Consider the following 17,710-nt stretch of genomic DNA (forward strand, 5'->3'; position numbering starts at 1 on the left):
TTTGTTCTCCAACTTTGATGTGCATAAGGATCATGTAGTGATTCTGTTAAAATATAGATTGATAAATTCACATCCTGGGGATGTTGATTCACTAAGTTTGGCTTGAGGGCCTAAAAATCTACATTTTCAAATGTGCACCAGGTATTTGTGATGCATTTGTGATGCAAAAAGACCCTATTTTGAGAAGCATCAGGTTAGATGAGCAGGCCCTCACCAGACGTCAAATCTGCTGACACCTTAATCATGTATTTCCTAGCCACTAGAACTATAAGAAATACATTTCTGTTGTTTATAAGTCACCCAGTTTACTGCATGTTGTTAGAGAAGCCCAATTGAACTGAGACAAAGTGCCTTAAATCTCATTGAAGAAGCACTAACAGATTCTATGAAAGTTAATAATAATAACTAAGTTACTGTGCATCTTCTGCTGGTAGTAGTGGGAGCGATCAATGTAAAACAATAATTTGAAAGTAAAATTTTATTAGTACCCGATAGGCTAAGGCAAAAATGAAACATTGGGAACTTACACTTGGAGCACTGTCCTAGGATCTCCAACTTCGCCCCCATCGCCAATTGTCAAGGTATCATAGCCAATCTCCAGATCAAATTCTTCAAAATTTATCTGGATAACCTAGCAGTAAACAGAAACATACACCTTAAATATACTGCGTTATGCAATAAAAACAACAAAAAAAGCAATGACAGAAATGCATTCTTCGTCTCTCCGCGCACACACACACACACACAAGCAGTTCAATTATGTATAAATATATATATATATATAATTTCATAGTATGGCAGCAAGTCATGTTAGAATATTCTTCAAGTTCAATCATTATATCATTACATGACTTTTACTTGCTGTATTGTATTTTCTGCATTAAATTTTCAATGAAATTGCATGGTTTCTGTTTATAGAATACTCTTACTTGAAGAATGATTAAAGCAAATCTACTTTAAGAAGGCTTTATAAAAAGTATATGTAGGTGGAGAGTGGTTTTCCACACATTTGCATATATATTTTATAAAGTTAACATGCAGAAACAGAGTGTGCTATTTCCATTAAGTAGTAAAGCTTAAAATTTGTTAGAGCTAAACTTGAATCTAGATTGCCAGAATGGTATCAAGTTTATTTTTATGTGTCCTTTGGTAAAAGAATTCCTCAAATATATTAAAATGAGTGGCAAAACTGGGAGCACAATACTTTGAGAGGCACACTATACCATGCTATGTAATTCAGCATTATTTCTTGCTAAAATATACTCATGTATCCATATATTGTTTATATAACTATGCAAAAATTCAAATTTAATTAAATTGCAATTTTAAAAATAGCTATAATATTGAAAAAATGTAATTAAGAATCAGTACAGAAAGAAATTACATAAAATTACATAATGTCCTGCATAGAGTCATGCTTTGAGCAAAAAATAATTTATAACAAAATATTATTCATCACCTGATAAAATGAATGCCTGAAGTTACCATATTATGAGAGAATAAATGAAGAAGATATTTCTTTAGTAATATTTATAACTATTTGCTACTTTGTTATTATAAAAACAATTAAAAATAAAGGAATTTATATCTTGGCTTTTTTTGTTATAATAACAATTTTTTTTTTTTTTTTTAGATGGAGTCTTGCTCTGTCACTCAGGCTAGAGTGCACTGGCGCGATCTTGGCTCACTGCCAGCTCCACCTCCTGGGTTCATGCAATTCTCCTGCCTCAGCCTCCTGAGTAGCTGGGACTACAGGTGCCCGCCACCATGCCTGGCTAATTTTTTTGTATTTTTAATAGAGACAGGGTTTCACCATGTTAGCTAGGAAGGTCTCAATCTCCTGACCTCGTGATCCGCCCACCTCGGCCTCCCAAAATGCTGGGATTACAGGCGTGAGCCACTGGACCTGGCCAACAATTTTTGACTACACATATTTCTTGTTTTATAAAATATTTTAATATTTGCATTGACTAAAACAATTGTTTTGGCCAAGTTTAAATACAGCATGTGTATAAAGCCTTTGAACTATACATTTTACATGATCATAATTTTAAAAATATGTGTATTTGTTCCACTTATAGTAAAATATAAATACTTCCCATTAATAATTACCTGTCAATACAGACTTAGATTGTTTCCCATTTTCTTTTTTTTTTTTTTTTTGGCTACTATAAGCAACATGGTCATGAGCAGTATTAAACATCTTTTGGTACACATTTTCAGGTATGTCTCTAGGCAGTATACTTGCTAGGTAATAACAACAAAAATTCATTTTATAACCTAGTACCATATGGTTTTCCAAAATTGTTTTACCAATTCAAATGTTCACATTTGTGTACATTGAATGCATTTATTCCTACCACTCTAGTAGCTGTAAAAGTGTTTTTTTTCGCATTTTCCTTAATACTAATTGAGTTACATATCTTTTTATATGTTTATATATCATTAATATTTCCTTTTCTGTGACACAACTATTTGTGTTTTGGCATCTTTTTTCCTCAGACTGCTTGTCTACTTGTTATCGTTTGCAAGAATTCTTTATATTGGTGATTCTGAAAACATTCCATTATAGCACACTTTGAAAACAATAATATTTGTAATACACAAAGGTGAACAGATGAAGCTGCTTATAATGGAAATTTTAGTTTTATTTTTTGCCCAGGACCTTCTGTTCCATAGAGAGAGTTAAATCAATATCTTAATTCTACCTGTGGCTCACTCATAGTACACCACTGGATCTGGCTCACTAGTTGAGATCAGCTTTATATATTATGGATAATAATCCCTTACATTATATGTGTTGCAATAGCTTCAAGTTCACAGCTTCCTTGTTAGATTATTTATAAGAAAAAGTTATTAATTTTACCAGAGTAGGACTTACTTATCTACTCATAAAATAATAGATAAACAAATCCTACTCTGGTAAAAATTATTAATATTAATGACACAAGCTCATAAATATGTATCTTCATATCTTTTATCTTTTGTGAATTGACTTTTACAGAAACTGCAAAGTAGGAATGTGTGGGAGGCAGAATTCTAAGATGTCTTCCAATATTCTAATCCCTCGGTGTAGATAACCTATATAATACCCTCCTCTTCAGTGTGGGCAAGACCTATGAAGATGACGGATTATCAATCCTATGATTAGTTTATATTATATGGAAAAGGTGAAGGAATATTAAAGATGTGTAATTAAGATCTCTAATCAGTTGACTTTAAGTTCATCAAAAGGGAGATTATCCTGAGTGGCCCTGACTAATTCAGGAGATTCCCTTTAAAAGAAGGTCCAGAAGTGAGAGATCAAAAAACAAGCAAACAAAAAATCAGAAGAGATGCTCTCCTGTTGGCCTTGAAGATACAAACTGCCATGCTGTGGAAAGGCACATTTAGCATGGAGCAGTGGGTGGCCTTTAGGAGCTGAGGGCCTAAGTCCTACAACCACAATAATTGAATTCTGCCCACAAGTGAGCTTGGAAGAAGCCCTACAGTTTCAAATGAGATCACATCCCAGACCAAAGCTTTGATTTCACCCTGGTACAACCTTGAAAAGAAGACCCAGATATCCATGCCCAGACTCCTTTCCTGTGGAAACTGTTGAGATAACAAATTTATGTTGTTTCATGTTGCTAATTTTGGGTAATTTTTTACACAGCAATATAAATTAGCACAATATTCCTTTCATTTTTCCCTCCAATATGAACATCCAGTTGTCTCAGTACTTTTTATTTAATAAATAGCCCTTCTTTCTCCAATGATCAGCAAACTCTAAACATATATCACTATTCTGTATATAAGTATGTTGGATTTTGGATTCTGGATCTTGTTCTCTTGGTAAGTTTGTATGTACCCGAACTACCACAAATTGGCTTATTATTATTATTGCTGTAAGATAAGACTGTACCTTGTAAGTCAGATACTCCACACACTTAATACTTTTGTTCTTTGGGAGTATTTTGACTACTCTTGGACCATTTGTCTTTCACATATCAACTTGTAATATTCTTCAAAAATTTATTTTGGGCTTTCTAATGGAATTGCCGTGAATCTGTAACTGATTGGGTGAGAACTGACATCTTAAGGTATTGAATCTCCCTACACACAAGCTTGACTTCTCTCTTCATTTATTTGGATCTCTAAATATATTTTAATAATTGTTTTAGTATATTACTTCTTGAAAATGCTTTTTGTTATTGAAAGTGGTATTTTATCTTTATATTTGGAACTTTTTTGGTATATAGAAAAGAAATTTATTTTTTGTTTATTGATCTAACTAGGCACTGGATAAAGCTTCCATATTATTTAAAAACATTTGTAAATTATTTTTAGTTTCTTACATAGCAAGCATGTCTTCTGTAAATAATATTTTAGGTTCTTCTTTTCCAAATTATGTAATTTTAAAATCTTAACTTTCTTGGATATCTGGTAAAATGTTTACTAGAACAGATGACAATTAGTCTCATTAAATTGTACCTCATTTAAGAGGGAATGCTTCCAATATATATGTGTGTATGTGTGTGTGTGTCTGTATGTTTGCATGGTATTCATACATAGTTTTATACATTTCTTTTGTTTTCTTGTGAACTAATAATGACATGAACACTACCATGCTTCTTATATTTCAGTGAGAGTAACTCTCAAAGTACCTCATCTGTCATCCTGCCAGAAGGATAAATCCCATGATCTTCATCACCCCAACCTATTTCACAGTAGATATATGAGTGCACTGTAATTAAAATTAGAGAATGTTTCCTTTCATATGACTTAAAAGTCTAATAGGCTAGTGGATACAAATTAGGTAAATGACTGCCTAATTGATCACTAGTTCTATGCCAAACTCTTGATATCCATTATTGTATAATCATATCCTAAAGACTTTGGACACCCATTTAATGGTAGATTTTATTTTGCCTAAATTGTAACTGAGACTCATGCATGTATGTATGCAACAATGAGAGCTCTATCTCACTTTAAATTAAGTGATGAATTAATTACTAACTAATCCATATACTTTTGGATAAGCACTTAACCACTGAGCTTTCACTGAATTTTTAGACACTTAATAATTCTTGAACAGTTTCAGTGACACACAATTACTGAGAAGCTAGAATATTCTGATTGAATTTTTATAATACATTCATTTTAGTTTGATTCATTTATGCTTATTTTTAACATTATTATTGAAATAGTTCACAGAAGTAAAACTTGTGCATTAAAAAAATAAAAATTAGCTTTGCCTTATTTGAAGCCATTAATATAAGTAAGGTATTACAATAAAACTCCAACATAGTATATTGAGATATGGTTAAAAGAAAAATATCTTTAGTAGAATGTATAAATAAAGCTTAGGAAAACAAAAACAAAATGACAACAAAACTTGTTCATTCTATAATGTAATAAGTAACATCAGGAGTCTGATGTAAAATTTTCCTTCTTTATTGATACTTTAATAATATGAAAGTGGCCAAATAGACATTTCCACCCATTTATTTTTGTATAATATAGAAAAGTTAATATAAAAAAATCAACAAATAGTCATAAGTATAATAGGAATGCTTCCTCTACATGTTTATTTGGTAGTAGGGCTGAAACATTTAGTAAGAAAATAGGAAAAATATTATGCATTTAGTGTAAAAAGAATGCCATACATTTTGCCTGTTTTACTTCTTCCTAATCATTTGTGGAGTAAATAAACAAAAATATAAATTGCATTTAGCACATAGGACTAATGAAAGAAAAACTGGAATAATAAAATATACGCTTAAAGTATTTAAATAATGTATAATTGTCTTGATTTTTTTAAACCAAGTAAGTCACTCTCTTGATTTCCATTGTGAAAAGGTAATTCCAACTGGATTGTTTAGTGTTGCTTATTGAGGTTTGAATTAAAACATTTAATCTACTAATGAAGTCAATTAAAAATAACATAATGCTTTTTAACACTGACTTTCCAGAAGTAAAAAATCCATAGATAGCATTAAATATTAAATACTTGGTAGATCCATTTCTCTTAAGGCTCAATACATAGGTTTTTACAGGATATTTTGTTAAAAGTGGTACAGAAGCTATGTCTCATAATCTTTCTGTGAATCTTGCACAGATAATTTAATACCATAACTTCTACATTGTCATATTTTCTGAAGCCATGCGGAATTCCCACTTAATACCCATTAACATGAGTTTTTTTAATGGAACATATTTATATTATGTAAAACACTAGTCTCAGAATTATAAATGCATTATTTTATTTTGACCCTAAAAGTCTATGTTGTGTACACCTATACATTATTCCGGCTGCCCAGCACCTGAATATCCTCCTTTTGTCTGGGAAATTAGGAATCTTGGTAGGAAGTACAGCATACCTCCCAATATGGTCAGATCCTAGATTCCCCATTATTCATTGTATCCAGTGTACAGGTATGAGAACTAAGATTCCCTTATCAATCAGATACACATCTTATGTGTATAAATAAGGAAACAAAGATTGGATTCTGGCAAAGAGTGTCAAAAGCAGCAGAAACACAGTTTCAGGGGCAACAGTGGTTGTAATACGTAGTGGCACTGAAATTCTAGAGCACAGCAGTCTTGTTCAACAGGTAAAAATAAATCCTCTCAGGAATCAGAGCCAGAAGCTGTGGAGCACTATGACAAGGTAAATGGATTCTATTACATTCCAAGCTTATCTAGGAACTCATTCCATTTCTAGAGAAATCAGTATTCACTAGTCTTATCCAGAAGGACATGATATTGTTCTGTGACCCAGTAACCACTCTGTGTAGCTTCAATTCTCTCTTCTTCTGAGTGGGAGTTTTTATGGAGTTACCCTATTTGTTTTCTATACTTTTATATTGGATTTGGGATAACCTATGTTTTAGCCACAGGTCTTTAGACAATGAGGAACTACCTGTAAATATAATGGAGAAGCCAGTGTATCACTTAGGGATTCTGGACATATCTTTGTATGTAGTAAATGGCTGAAATTTTAGGTTTTCTCTGTTAATGTAGATAGAAAGTATGTTTTACATAGGTATTTTTTCCAAAGTGAATGCAGGAGAAGAAAAATGGGTCTGGAGAGGTATTTGATAACCAAAGGGGAAAATGTGGCAGATGCTATTGATTGCTTACCCAACAGCCACCTTCCGTATTTACCCTTGACCTTTTCTTCTCAACAGGACATATATTTTGTTCCCTTGTATTCTTTTCTGTACATCCTAATACTCAGGGACTGCTCATCCAATTATGAGTTTCCTGAGATGGGTCCTAATCACTCTATGTCCCATTCCATTTGCCAGTGATTCGATTACACATATTTGACCTAATTCTGGCCACTGGAAGATGATTAGCAATTTGCTGAGAGGCTTTTGCAAAATGATTTCTTGGTTTTCAAAGAAGTACAAAAAATCAGTCTGCTTTGAGGTAATTCTATCTGAATGTATTCAGCTATTACAACCATCTCACAATACGTAGTTTGAAGACAAAGCAAAACTACCTATTGAGATGTCCAGAACCTAGGAATGGTGTTTTTCTATGTCCGTGGGGCCTGCATGCTTCTGGACAGTATGCTTTTTAAATAATGAATTTTCTTGTTATTTAAGTCATTCGACTTGAGGTTTCCCATATGTAAACTGAAGACATTCCAATGAACAAATTGTTTTAATAAATTCTCAGTTTAAAGGAATGCTTTGCCCAAGTAATTTTCCCGTGTTTATTTGGCTACTGGTGATGAAACTAAACTTCAAGTTTGCTTGATGATAGTAATTACATGCTTAAACATCATGCTATTCGACGTTAACAAAGTAAACTTTTGAAATTTAGAAAATATTTTCCGTGTATCCCAAATACCTCATATCATGTTGTTATAATAATATAATTTATAAATATGTTCTTTGATGTTGGGCATATGCCTCATGTATTAAATAGTGATGGCAGGGAGAGACAATTTCTGAAACCTAACGACTAATAAATATTACATAAATTCTTCGGGAAAAAATATAGAAAGCATCTATTGATATAAGTTCTTTTGTATTCCATGGTAAAGTCTGTATTTTTTAATTCAAAATAATTCTGAAAGCTGAAGAAAATTCTCAATATTAGACATTTTTTATTTACATAATTAGTACAACATTCAAACTAGCCTTTGATGATGTTTAACCAAACAAATTCATGATGCTTTAACTAATGCCAATACCAATACCAATACCAAGCTATACTCATTAGTGAGACAGGATAATATAGATAAGTCCACAGGAAAAGCCTGGGATTATAGCCCCATTTCTCTAAAAAAAAGTTATATTATTTTGAGCAATTCTCTAACTTATATAAAATAGTGTTTATAATTTCTATTTTTTAAGGTTGAAATATGTATTACAATAAGCAAGGATTATAAAATAACACACAGGATGCTTGATATATAGTAGGACCTCATAAATGGCAGTTACTATTAGCTATGTCAATTATCTTAAAATAGGTATTCACATCTGTTCACAATGGATCTTGAGGATGAAGTTCTTTTTTCAGCAATCCCATTTGATTCCAAGATAAGAGTTTTTCCCCCAAACTCTATGCTGCTAAAAATTTACCTTTTTTGGGAGCAGATTTTTTCCATTATGATTATTTCAGAATGGCAATAAGTCACTCTAATATTAACAACTATTTTTGCTCCCCGGTGTGGAAATCAGAATGCATTATATATGTATAATTACAAAATATAAAAACTTTAATTAATCTCAAGGTATGCAAATACCATGTTACACAATCAACTTGACATCTAATTAAAGCACTTCTTTCTTCATATACATTCTATACCTTGGCAATCATAGTCCAATGAGGGAAACATGACATAAGCAAGATGAATACAATACCCTGTGTTGATTGCTTTGGGATATGGACACACTGGGTTATATTAGCAGAGATGACAGCCACTCAATCCAGTTGGAGACTATACAGGAAAGGATTCCCTGAGGTGGAAAACCCCAGACACTGCCAAGGAAGGTGGAGTTGGGAACTGGGAAAGAACATTCTAGGGTAGAATGTGAAATATGGCAAAGTGAAAAAAATATTATTTTTGTTTCTGAAACATAAACCGTGAGGCAAAAAGTGATGAGAAGGAACACTAGCGATGAAGGCAGAAAGCAGACCATGTTAAGGACTGTGAACTTTATCTTCTATATGAAAAGCAGCAAATTATGATTTTGAACAATGTTGACAGGGTTATATTTAATTTTTTACATGCTCATTTTGGCAGCAGGGACCATCCGGATTTGAAGGATAACAGGGCAGGGTTAGAGAGATTGAAGACCTAAACTTGGACTGTGGAAGTAGGGATGGAGAAGAGTGGATTCAGACAAGGTTTCTTTGCTCTAAATTAAAATAATTATAATAGTTTTTTTTCCCTTTTTTTCCATACACATGAAAGTGTTATTCAAAGGCCCACACAAAAATCTATGCCTTGGCAGGACTGTCTTATCAAATGTTATTGTTTGTAAATGTCTAATTCAGAGAGAGCAAAATATGGAGTACCTTTATTAAAAAATCATATAATTCAGAATAATTCTAAAACTTGGCTGCTTTTGTGACATGTATTATAAGTGACATACATTTCACATCTATATGGAAAATTCATGTTAATGATGTTTAAATAATAATCATCCTAAATTAGCTACTTAAAAAATAAATATACAAAGGTAAACATATGAAATTTGTGAAATAGGTAAATATTGTATGATACAAAATGCTTAAACTATGACACATGAGAATTCCTTATTTATTCATTTGAAAGTGATATCATTTTAGAGAAAATAATAAATATCTCATATTCTAGAAGAATTATGCATTGCAATATTTAATATTTTACTTACATATTTTATTACAGAATATATATCCCAAGACTCTAGGCTAGACCATTCAACAGTGCAAAGTGCCACCTCAGGGAATTCTCTAGGCTAATCCACTTTGCTGCCAGCATCAGGTTAACAGTTTCAATTCTTGCAAGGGTTCATATTTTAGAGATGGGGTGGAGGAGAGTCTGGGGACACTGAGAGCTACTGATGGAGTGATAAAAGCTTTTAGCTTTGTTTTATTTTCCTATGCCTTTAATATCTGTACACTGGTCTTCTCCTTTAGGGGATTGTTGGCATGTAACAATGACATTACATAAATCACTACAAATGTTTCACTGAAGGGAAGAAGCTACATAAAATGAAAAATTCATCAAATATTAAATCCATAACACCACAGTACAAAACCATTGGTTCCTTTCCATCATTTATTCATGCTTAGCTACTGGAAGATATAATTTAAATTCCATAATACATATAAATGATCAACTTGAATTTACAGATTTTGAAGAAAATTCTTGCAGATAATATTCTTGGTTTTAGGAGACTATTCATTACAAATTTGTATAAGTTAGGTCGTATATATCCAAAATATTTTGAAAAATAGATATGTATGAGGCTAATTCAAATAAATTTGTTAAGAAGGGCTCTTTTTCTGTTTTTTTGTCCCTTATTAATAATGGGGTCATCATGGTCTAGGATACCTCTCTTTTCATTTATTTATCTATATCTATTTTTATATAAAAAAACTTTGACTCCAGACTTTAAGAAAATGAAAGTTTTGTTCAAAATGATTAGACACACAACTGTAGTAGTGATATGCAGATATTTATATACTTTCATATATAATGAACCATGCAATGAGTTTTAATTCCAGCCTCAGTTTATCCTTGTTATTTTTCTTACAACACCAAAAGAAAGGATGTAAGATACCAGCTTCTCAATGCATGGTCTTTGTTGCTGACTTTATTTTTGTTTATGTAATTTATTTAAACAAGGTTATTGAGTAGTGAATCTTTATCAGTTTATATCTGTGGAAGGCCCGGTTTACTTCTATGTCTTCCTGGACAAGCAACTTAGGCAGGAGTCCAGGAAGTTAGGGTATGAGATAAATTACCTGCCACAGCTGTGCAGGAGGAAAGACTTGTAGCCCATGAATGAATTCTCTCTGGAGCCAGTAGTTAGGAAAAGACTGGGGAAGGGTTTTTATTTCTGTCTTTGTGGAGAAGGTCACTGGTATTTTGATAGGGATTTTATAGATTGCTACGGGTAATGTGGACATTTTAACAATATTAATTCTTCCATTTCACGAACTCAAGATATCTTTCCATTTATTTGTGTCCTCTCCAATTTCTTTCATCAGTGCTTTATAGTTTTCATTGTATTATTGTGGTTACCAGAAGCTGGAGAGAATAAGGAGGAAGGAGAAACTGGGAAAGTTACTTTGTCAATGGGTACCAAGTTGAAGTTTGAGTGACCATAGTAATAACAATGTAGTGTATATTCCAAGATAGCTCGAAAAGAAGATTTTGAATGTTATTATACAAAGGAGCAATACATGTTTAAGGTGATAAATATAATAATTATTCTGATTTGATCATTATATAAGGTATAGGGACATCAAAATATCTGTATTTCACTGCAACCTTGTATAATTCTGAACCCCAGAAACAATTTTTATGTGTCAATTATAAGTAAAACTTTAATTAATAAAAAAGGAGTGAGGAAAGGTAGCTATACTACTGTTTCCTATTTTGTGAACTGTGCTTCAAATAGAAGGCTCCTATTTTAAGTTTTGGAGGTTAAGTTAAAACACAAATCAGATAATATAACTTCTATCTAAAAGCTATTGATTTATTTAATTGTATACACATATTTAAAAATATGACTCTTTACCAGCACTGTTATAGTGATATAGATACAGACTAACTTTTCTTCCTTCACTGGGGGAAGAATACAATAAATTTAAAAAATATATAATAATCTTATAGAATATAAAGTCTTCAAACACTCATGTGTTATGAAGTGTTTTAAAGAAAAATAAATCAAGGTAAGATGATAGAGAGTGGTGGAGGTGTTCAGTGATAGAGGAGGTGAGGGTGAGGAACTTGAGAGAAATCTGAATGAAAAGAGGAACTATTTAGATATCACATTTATCAGTGGTTTCTCATTCCATATTTGAATAAATCTCAAAGGGCCCTCTATGATCTAATCTTTCTCTAGTTCTACAGTCTCCATGTTGCCCATTCTCCTCTTTACCCACTATGCCAAGGGACCCTGTAATCTTTTTAGATTCTAGAAGACATCAGGGCCATAAAAATCCTTTATGAGGACTACTTACTCTGTCTCAGACACTCTTCTCTCTGCATTTCCAGTTCCTTGTCATTCCATAATATTGGCTGAAAAATCATCTGCTCAGAAAAGTATTTTTGACATTTCTAAGGGGCTTCCTCTTTATTCCATTAGGGTGATTTCTTTACATGATGACTGTTTATTCCTGTGTTTATCCTTTTATTGTCTATTTAAAGTGCTAACTAGAAGCTTCCTGATGTTAGCACATTTGTCTTTCTAAAAAATCGATTGCAATCCCAGGTTCTACACTGTAAAACTGTAGGATTTCCCAGGTAACGTCTAGCTAAGATTTACAATATTGGTATTCATCTGGCCACTCTAAGGCACATGAGGTGCTTTATGCTTGTCCTTGGATGTTAGAGATCATCACAGACTGAGAATGTATAGGGTGGACACTGAAGAGGTCTTAGCAGGAAAAAAAAAGGTGGAACTACTACATCCTATCTCTGCAGATGTTGCTCCCTTCAAACCTTACCCCTAATATCATTGATGTGGGTGACTTTACTATTACATCAGAAGGGGTTAAAATTCAAAGCAGATATGTAATACTGAGCAAAGGAATTACACAAATTTTTACACTTTGATATGTACATTATGTGATTCTTGCTGTGTGAGGGCAATTAAATCATCCAAATGACTCTCCTTCACATTGGATAGAGATTCCAGGAGACCAAAAAGCTGTAATACTAAGAAGGGCAAGTGCTGTGGGTAACACAGGTATAATATCACATTCCTCCTCTCTCTTCACAACCCAGTTGCAGCTATTCCTGAGGTGTTAGGTAGCTGGGGTAGGAGACAATGTTCCAGAAGGTTGAGCATGGCCCCACTAACTCTAAGGTTGTCATTAAGATAACCTTCCATTCTGCTGCAAAATATCTCAGTGACAGAAAGCAAAAGCTCACAGCTCTTGCCAGTTTCTTCTTCAAGCTCTCTTGGCAGCAGCCTATTCTGACTTAGAAGCATCTGCTGATGGTTTCCGGTGACTAATATCAGCAGGGAGTCTCCACAAGAATATTTCAAGATCTGAAATGTATGAGAGTGTGTGTTATCTGCACAGTAGGAAACTAAGCTCAAACGTTAGTGGAGGCATTATATCCATCTCGCTCTGGGAATTTATTAGTGTTGTTGTTGGTGGTAGCAGTTGCAGTAGTAGTTACAATAGTAATACTATTAACACTGATATTTTGAACATATATATTCCAGGCCCGGTTCTTAGTGCATATCTCATATTATCCTTTCAAGAGTCATAAGAAATTAAATTATTGAGACCACAGAAGTCCAGATAAGTTTTTGGTGGTGATCTGTGATTCATTACACAATTATGCAGTGTCTATATTTATATACAACTAGGTACTTTTTATATTTGTGTATTAGTATATGAGGAATTTTAGCATCAAGAATATAAAATATAGAAAGGACATACAATGAATATTTACTATTTATTCCTAATTATTCAATGAGTGGTACTACATCTTCAAGAGAATATAAAATACTGAAAGTCAATGACTATTATTGTAAGTATTAAACTCTCATGATGTTAAAAAAACTATGTTGATTCAAGATGTTAAAATGAATCTGCCTCTAACTAGTAAAATTGCAATCCATAATTTTATACATGCAATTATGGAATTAACTGAAATATATGTGATGATAAAAGAAGTTGCTAAAATATTAGCTTAAGAATAAAATAAACATAAATGCTTTCTAGAATAAGCATCAATTCTATCCAAAAAGAGAGATTTTATGTTTGGTTTCTTTATACTTCTCTGTGCTTTTGTTTACAAAAACATTGATTAGAAGAATGATGATCACACTAGATACTATCATTTGAATGTCTCCCCTCAAAAATTCAGATATTATTAATGTGATAGTATTAAAGACGGTAGCTTCAAGAGGTGATGTGCCATGAGGGCTCCTCCCTTGTAAATGGGATTTAGATGCTCATAAAAGAGGCAGCATTAAGCTCCCTTGTCTTTCTCACTTTCCATGTGAGGACACAGTGTCTTCTGCTGTCCAATTTCCTTGTTACTCCTCATTGCCACCTGGGATAGGCAGAATACCTAATTAAAGATGTCCACTCCCTAATCCAAAAAAAAGCTGTGACTATATTACCAGACATGTCAAAAGGGACTTGAACTTGTGATTCAATTTAAGAATCTTGAGATGAAAAGTTTATTCTGGATTTCTAGAGTGGGCCAAATCTATTCACACAAGTCTTAACATTAGAGGAAGAAGTCAGAAGAATGTGCAAATATGACATCAGAAGGACTAGACACATCTTCGCTGGATTTGAAGATGGAGGAAGAAGACTGGGAATGGACATCAGCTAAGAGCCAAGAAAAAATGAAGATATTAAGGAACTACAAGGAACTGAATTCTGCCAACAAGATCAATTAACAGGAAACATTCTTTCCCAGATTTTCCAAAAAGGAATATAGTGTGCTGACAACTTAGTTTTATTGCAGTGAGCCCCATGCTGAACTGCTGACCCACAGAATTATAAAATAATGAATGTTTTTATTTATATTAATATTATTATTTGTTTTAAGCCACTAAGTTTACAGTAATTTGTTACAGCAGCAATGGAACTGTCACTTTTATAACAGCATCCAGACTTCATCATTCTTATTTCATTTAATAAAGCCACTGGCTCACCCTGAAAATTTACATAAGCCACATAAGTTTTCCAAACTTGTTTCTGCACCTATACAATATATACAATAATATTAACTATTCATACAATTAATAGGAGGATTAAGTGAGAAGATACATAAAAATAGCTTAGCATAGTGCCTGTCACATACACTCAATTCATCTACTATTTAATATAATTAATTCAAAAAAATCAGTAACAGTAATAAAATCATGAGTTTTTTCCTAATATATTTTCTCTTGCTAGCTAGTACTTAAATGGGAATATTCTTTGTACACTCATCAATTTTGGACTAAATATGTGTAACAGAGGTTGTCATATCTTTCCGAAACATCCATGTACTCCTTCTCCTACCGTAGTAGAATTCCTAGCTGGTAGCAAGTTGTCCTTACTAAAGACTATATTTTCCATTCTCTCTTGTAGCTAAGTATGAGAATGTTGTTAGATTATTGCAAAAATATGATATAAATAGAAATGTTTTGAAGCAACATCAAGGAATATTTCTTAAGAGATAGCTTACATTTGTCCTTTGTTTTCCTTATTTATCACTTCCCCCAACCTGCTTCCTAGATGGGTTAGACACCATGTTGCAACCTAAGACAAAGACCACAAATTGGGAATGGTAGGGTGGTGAGTTAGCCTATGACTCTGAGAAATTTCTGGATCAGAGATACCATTAGTCTTGGACCAGATACATATCTTGTTTAAGTCTTTGTTAATGCGTTTTCTGTCACTGACATCCAAACCTAATCATAATTGAAAAGCCTGTGCATCTCGGTTGTTTTAATTAAGGCCTTCTTTGCCCAGTCTCTCTTTTTCCTCCCCTATGCCGACCCCAAAAAGACTATATTTGGTTGTATAAAGTACATTAATTGCCATAATTTATTTGAATTCCTTACTATTTATGTCAAATTATTATTCAACACAGCTCTGATTATGCATATGATTCCAGTATAATCATAATACTGAGATTAAAATGGTGCGTATACCCAATGGTTAGTAGTGGGAAGAGTAGTGGGAAAAATACAAACAAAAATGCTTTGCCATTTGCATATTTTGCCTACTTTGTTGGTAAGAACCAGAGACATTCCTAGAAAGAGCTAAAACACATGGAAATAAACAAGCAACTATTTTGTCTAGGAATAATTGCTCAGTTATTTCAATAAATATTCATTTGAAAAACTCCCACATGACAGTTACTTCATTAGATATTAAGGATGCATGGACTCAGGAACTGGTTTTTGTCCTTAAGGGTTAAACTAAGGAAAATAAGTGCACAAACATGTAAGTACAATGTAATGTGACAACACATGGGTCAGTTATGCAGAGTAAGCTTTCCCAATCTAGGAGGGAAGATAGGACAGGCTTCTAGGAAAAGGTAAAAGATTACCTGAGTCCTAGAAGATGCCATTAATAAACAGGGTCACAAGACTGGAGATGTGTAAACAAAGTGAAAAAGTATATTCCCTACAGAAGGAGTGGCTTATCCCCAAAATACAGGGTCCTAGAAATGCTTTGGGGGCTAAATAGAGTGTTGAAGTATGAGTCTAACACAAGAGTAGTTTAGGTTGCCCATGGCTTCCTGTATAAAGCTGTGCAGAACCATTTAAATATTTTACAAAGAAGAAGACATTATTTCATCTCAGAATAAAACATCACACTGAATTTTTTGGAAAGTAACAGGCTTGGAGTAAGCAGAAAAATGAGATGAAGATTTGCTAATTGGAAAGCTGGTTATTAATCCAAAGGAGAATAATGGAAACCTGAGTGAGAGGGAGTTAAACAACTTCAAGGCATACTAATTAAATACAATGAATTCATTGGACTTTGTATTTAGATATGTGAAGGAAAAGGGGAAGGATGTAAAATGAAAAATGTTTGAATTCTTAATATAGAGGAACACTAATATTTAAGGATAAGGTCACTAGCAAAATCCTGGAAACGTAGGGGGAAATTCAGGAAAACAGAGAATAAAGAGGCTAGGGAGGATAAAGTTTCAAGGAGAAGGAAGTAGTCAATAATATCACTCACTCTATACCTATGCCTTTCTTTTACTTAATTTATTATTTTAAAATATGTTTTCATTATAAAATGAAGCATATATCTTATTTGATACTTTTTTTGTTAGTACAAAATTAAAGCGGAAAATGCATGTAATCTTCTATCTAGAGATAATTCTTTTTTAACATGTTAAAATTATTCTTAAAAAAGAATTATTCTTTTTTAACATTTTAAAAAAGAAATATTCTTTTTTCCCCTTTCTTTCTTTCCTTCTTTCTCTCTCTCTTTCTCCTTTCCTTCCTTCCTTCCTTTCCTTTCTCTTTCTCTCTTTTTCTTTCTTTCCCTCCCTCCCTTCCTTCCTTCCCTCCTTCCTTCCTTTTTTCTTTCCCTTTATAAATATACCTTTTAATTTTCTTGAGATAGGTGTTGCTCTGTCACCCAGGCTGGAATGCAGCAGCAGGGTTATAGCTCATTCATCCTTAAACTCCTGGACTCAAGTGATCCTTCCACCCCAGCCTCCTGAGTAACTGGGACTAAAGACATGTGCCACCATGCCCACTTGGTTAATTTTTAAAAATTGTTTTGTAGAAAAAGGGTCTTGCTATGTTGCTCAGGATGGTCTCAAATTCCTGGCCTCAAGTGATCCTCCCACCTTGGCCTCCCAAAGTAGCTCCCAGGTATGAGTCACTGCATCTGGCCTCATTTTTTCTTTATTGATATTTATTTATTTATATTTATTGATATTTAATTTTATTGTACTTGCACAGAGTCATTCACTTTAAATAAAGTATTTCAATTAAATAAACCATTTGAACAAAAAAAAATAGCATTGGCAGCGGTTAGGAATAGTTAAGGTACTGCTATACAG

At 33.0% G+C, this 17,710-nt stretch overlaps 1 protein-coding gene across 3 annotated transcripts in view; it reads right to left on the reverse strand.

Moving 5' to 3' along the window:
* CSMD3 (CUB and Sushi multiple domains 3) overlaps nt 1-17,710 on the reverse strand; it is a 1,204,746-nt gene that overhangs the window by 599,370 nt on the left and 587,666 nt on the right. For all 3 annotated transcript variants that reach the window (XM_019032923.3, XM_031014090.3, XM_019032924.3), the window contains one exon: nt 528-631. In XM_019032923.3, coding sequence (XP_018888468.2) covers nt 528-631 — 104 coding nt within the window. The remainder of the gene's footprint in view (nt 1-527; nt 632-17,710) is intronic.

This window comes from Gorilla gorilla, chromosome 7 (genome assembly GCF_029281585.2).
Source record: "Gorilla gorilla gorilla isolate KB3781 chromosome 7, NHGRI_mGorGor1-v2.1_pri, whole genome shotgun sequence".
In the NCBI taxonomy this organism is placed as follows: Eukaryota; Metazoa; Chordata; class Mammalia; order Primates; family Hominidae; genus Gorilla; species Gorilla gorilla.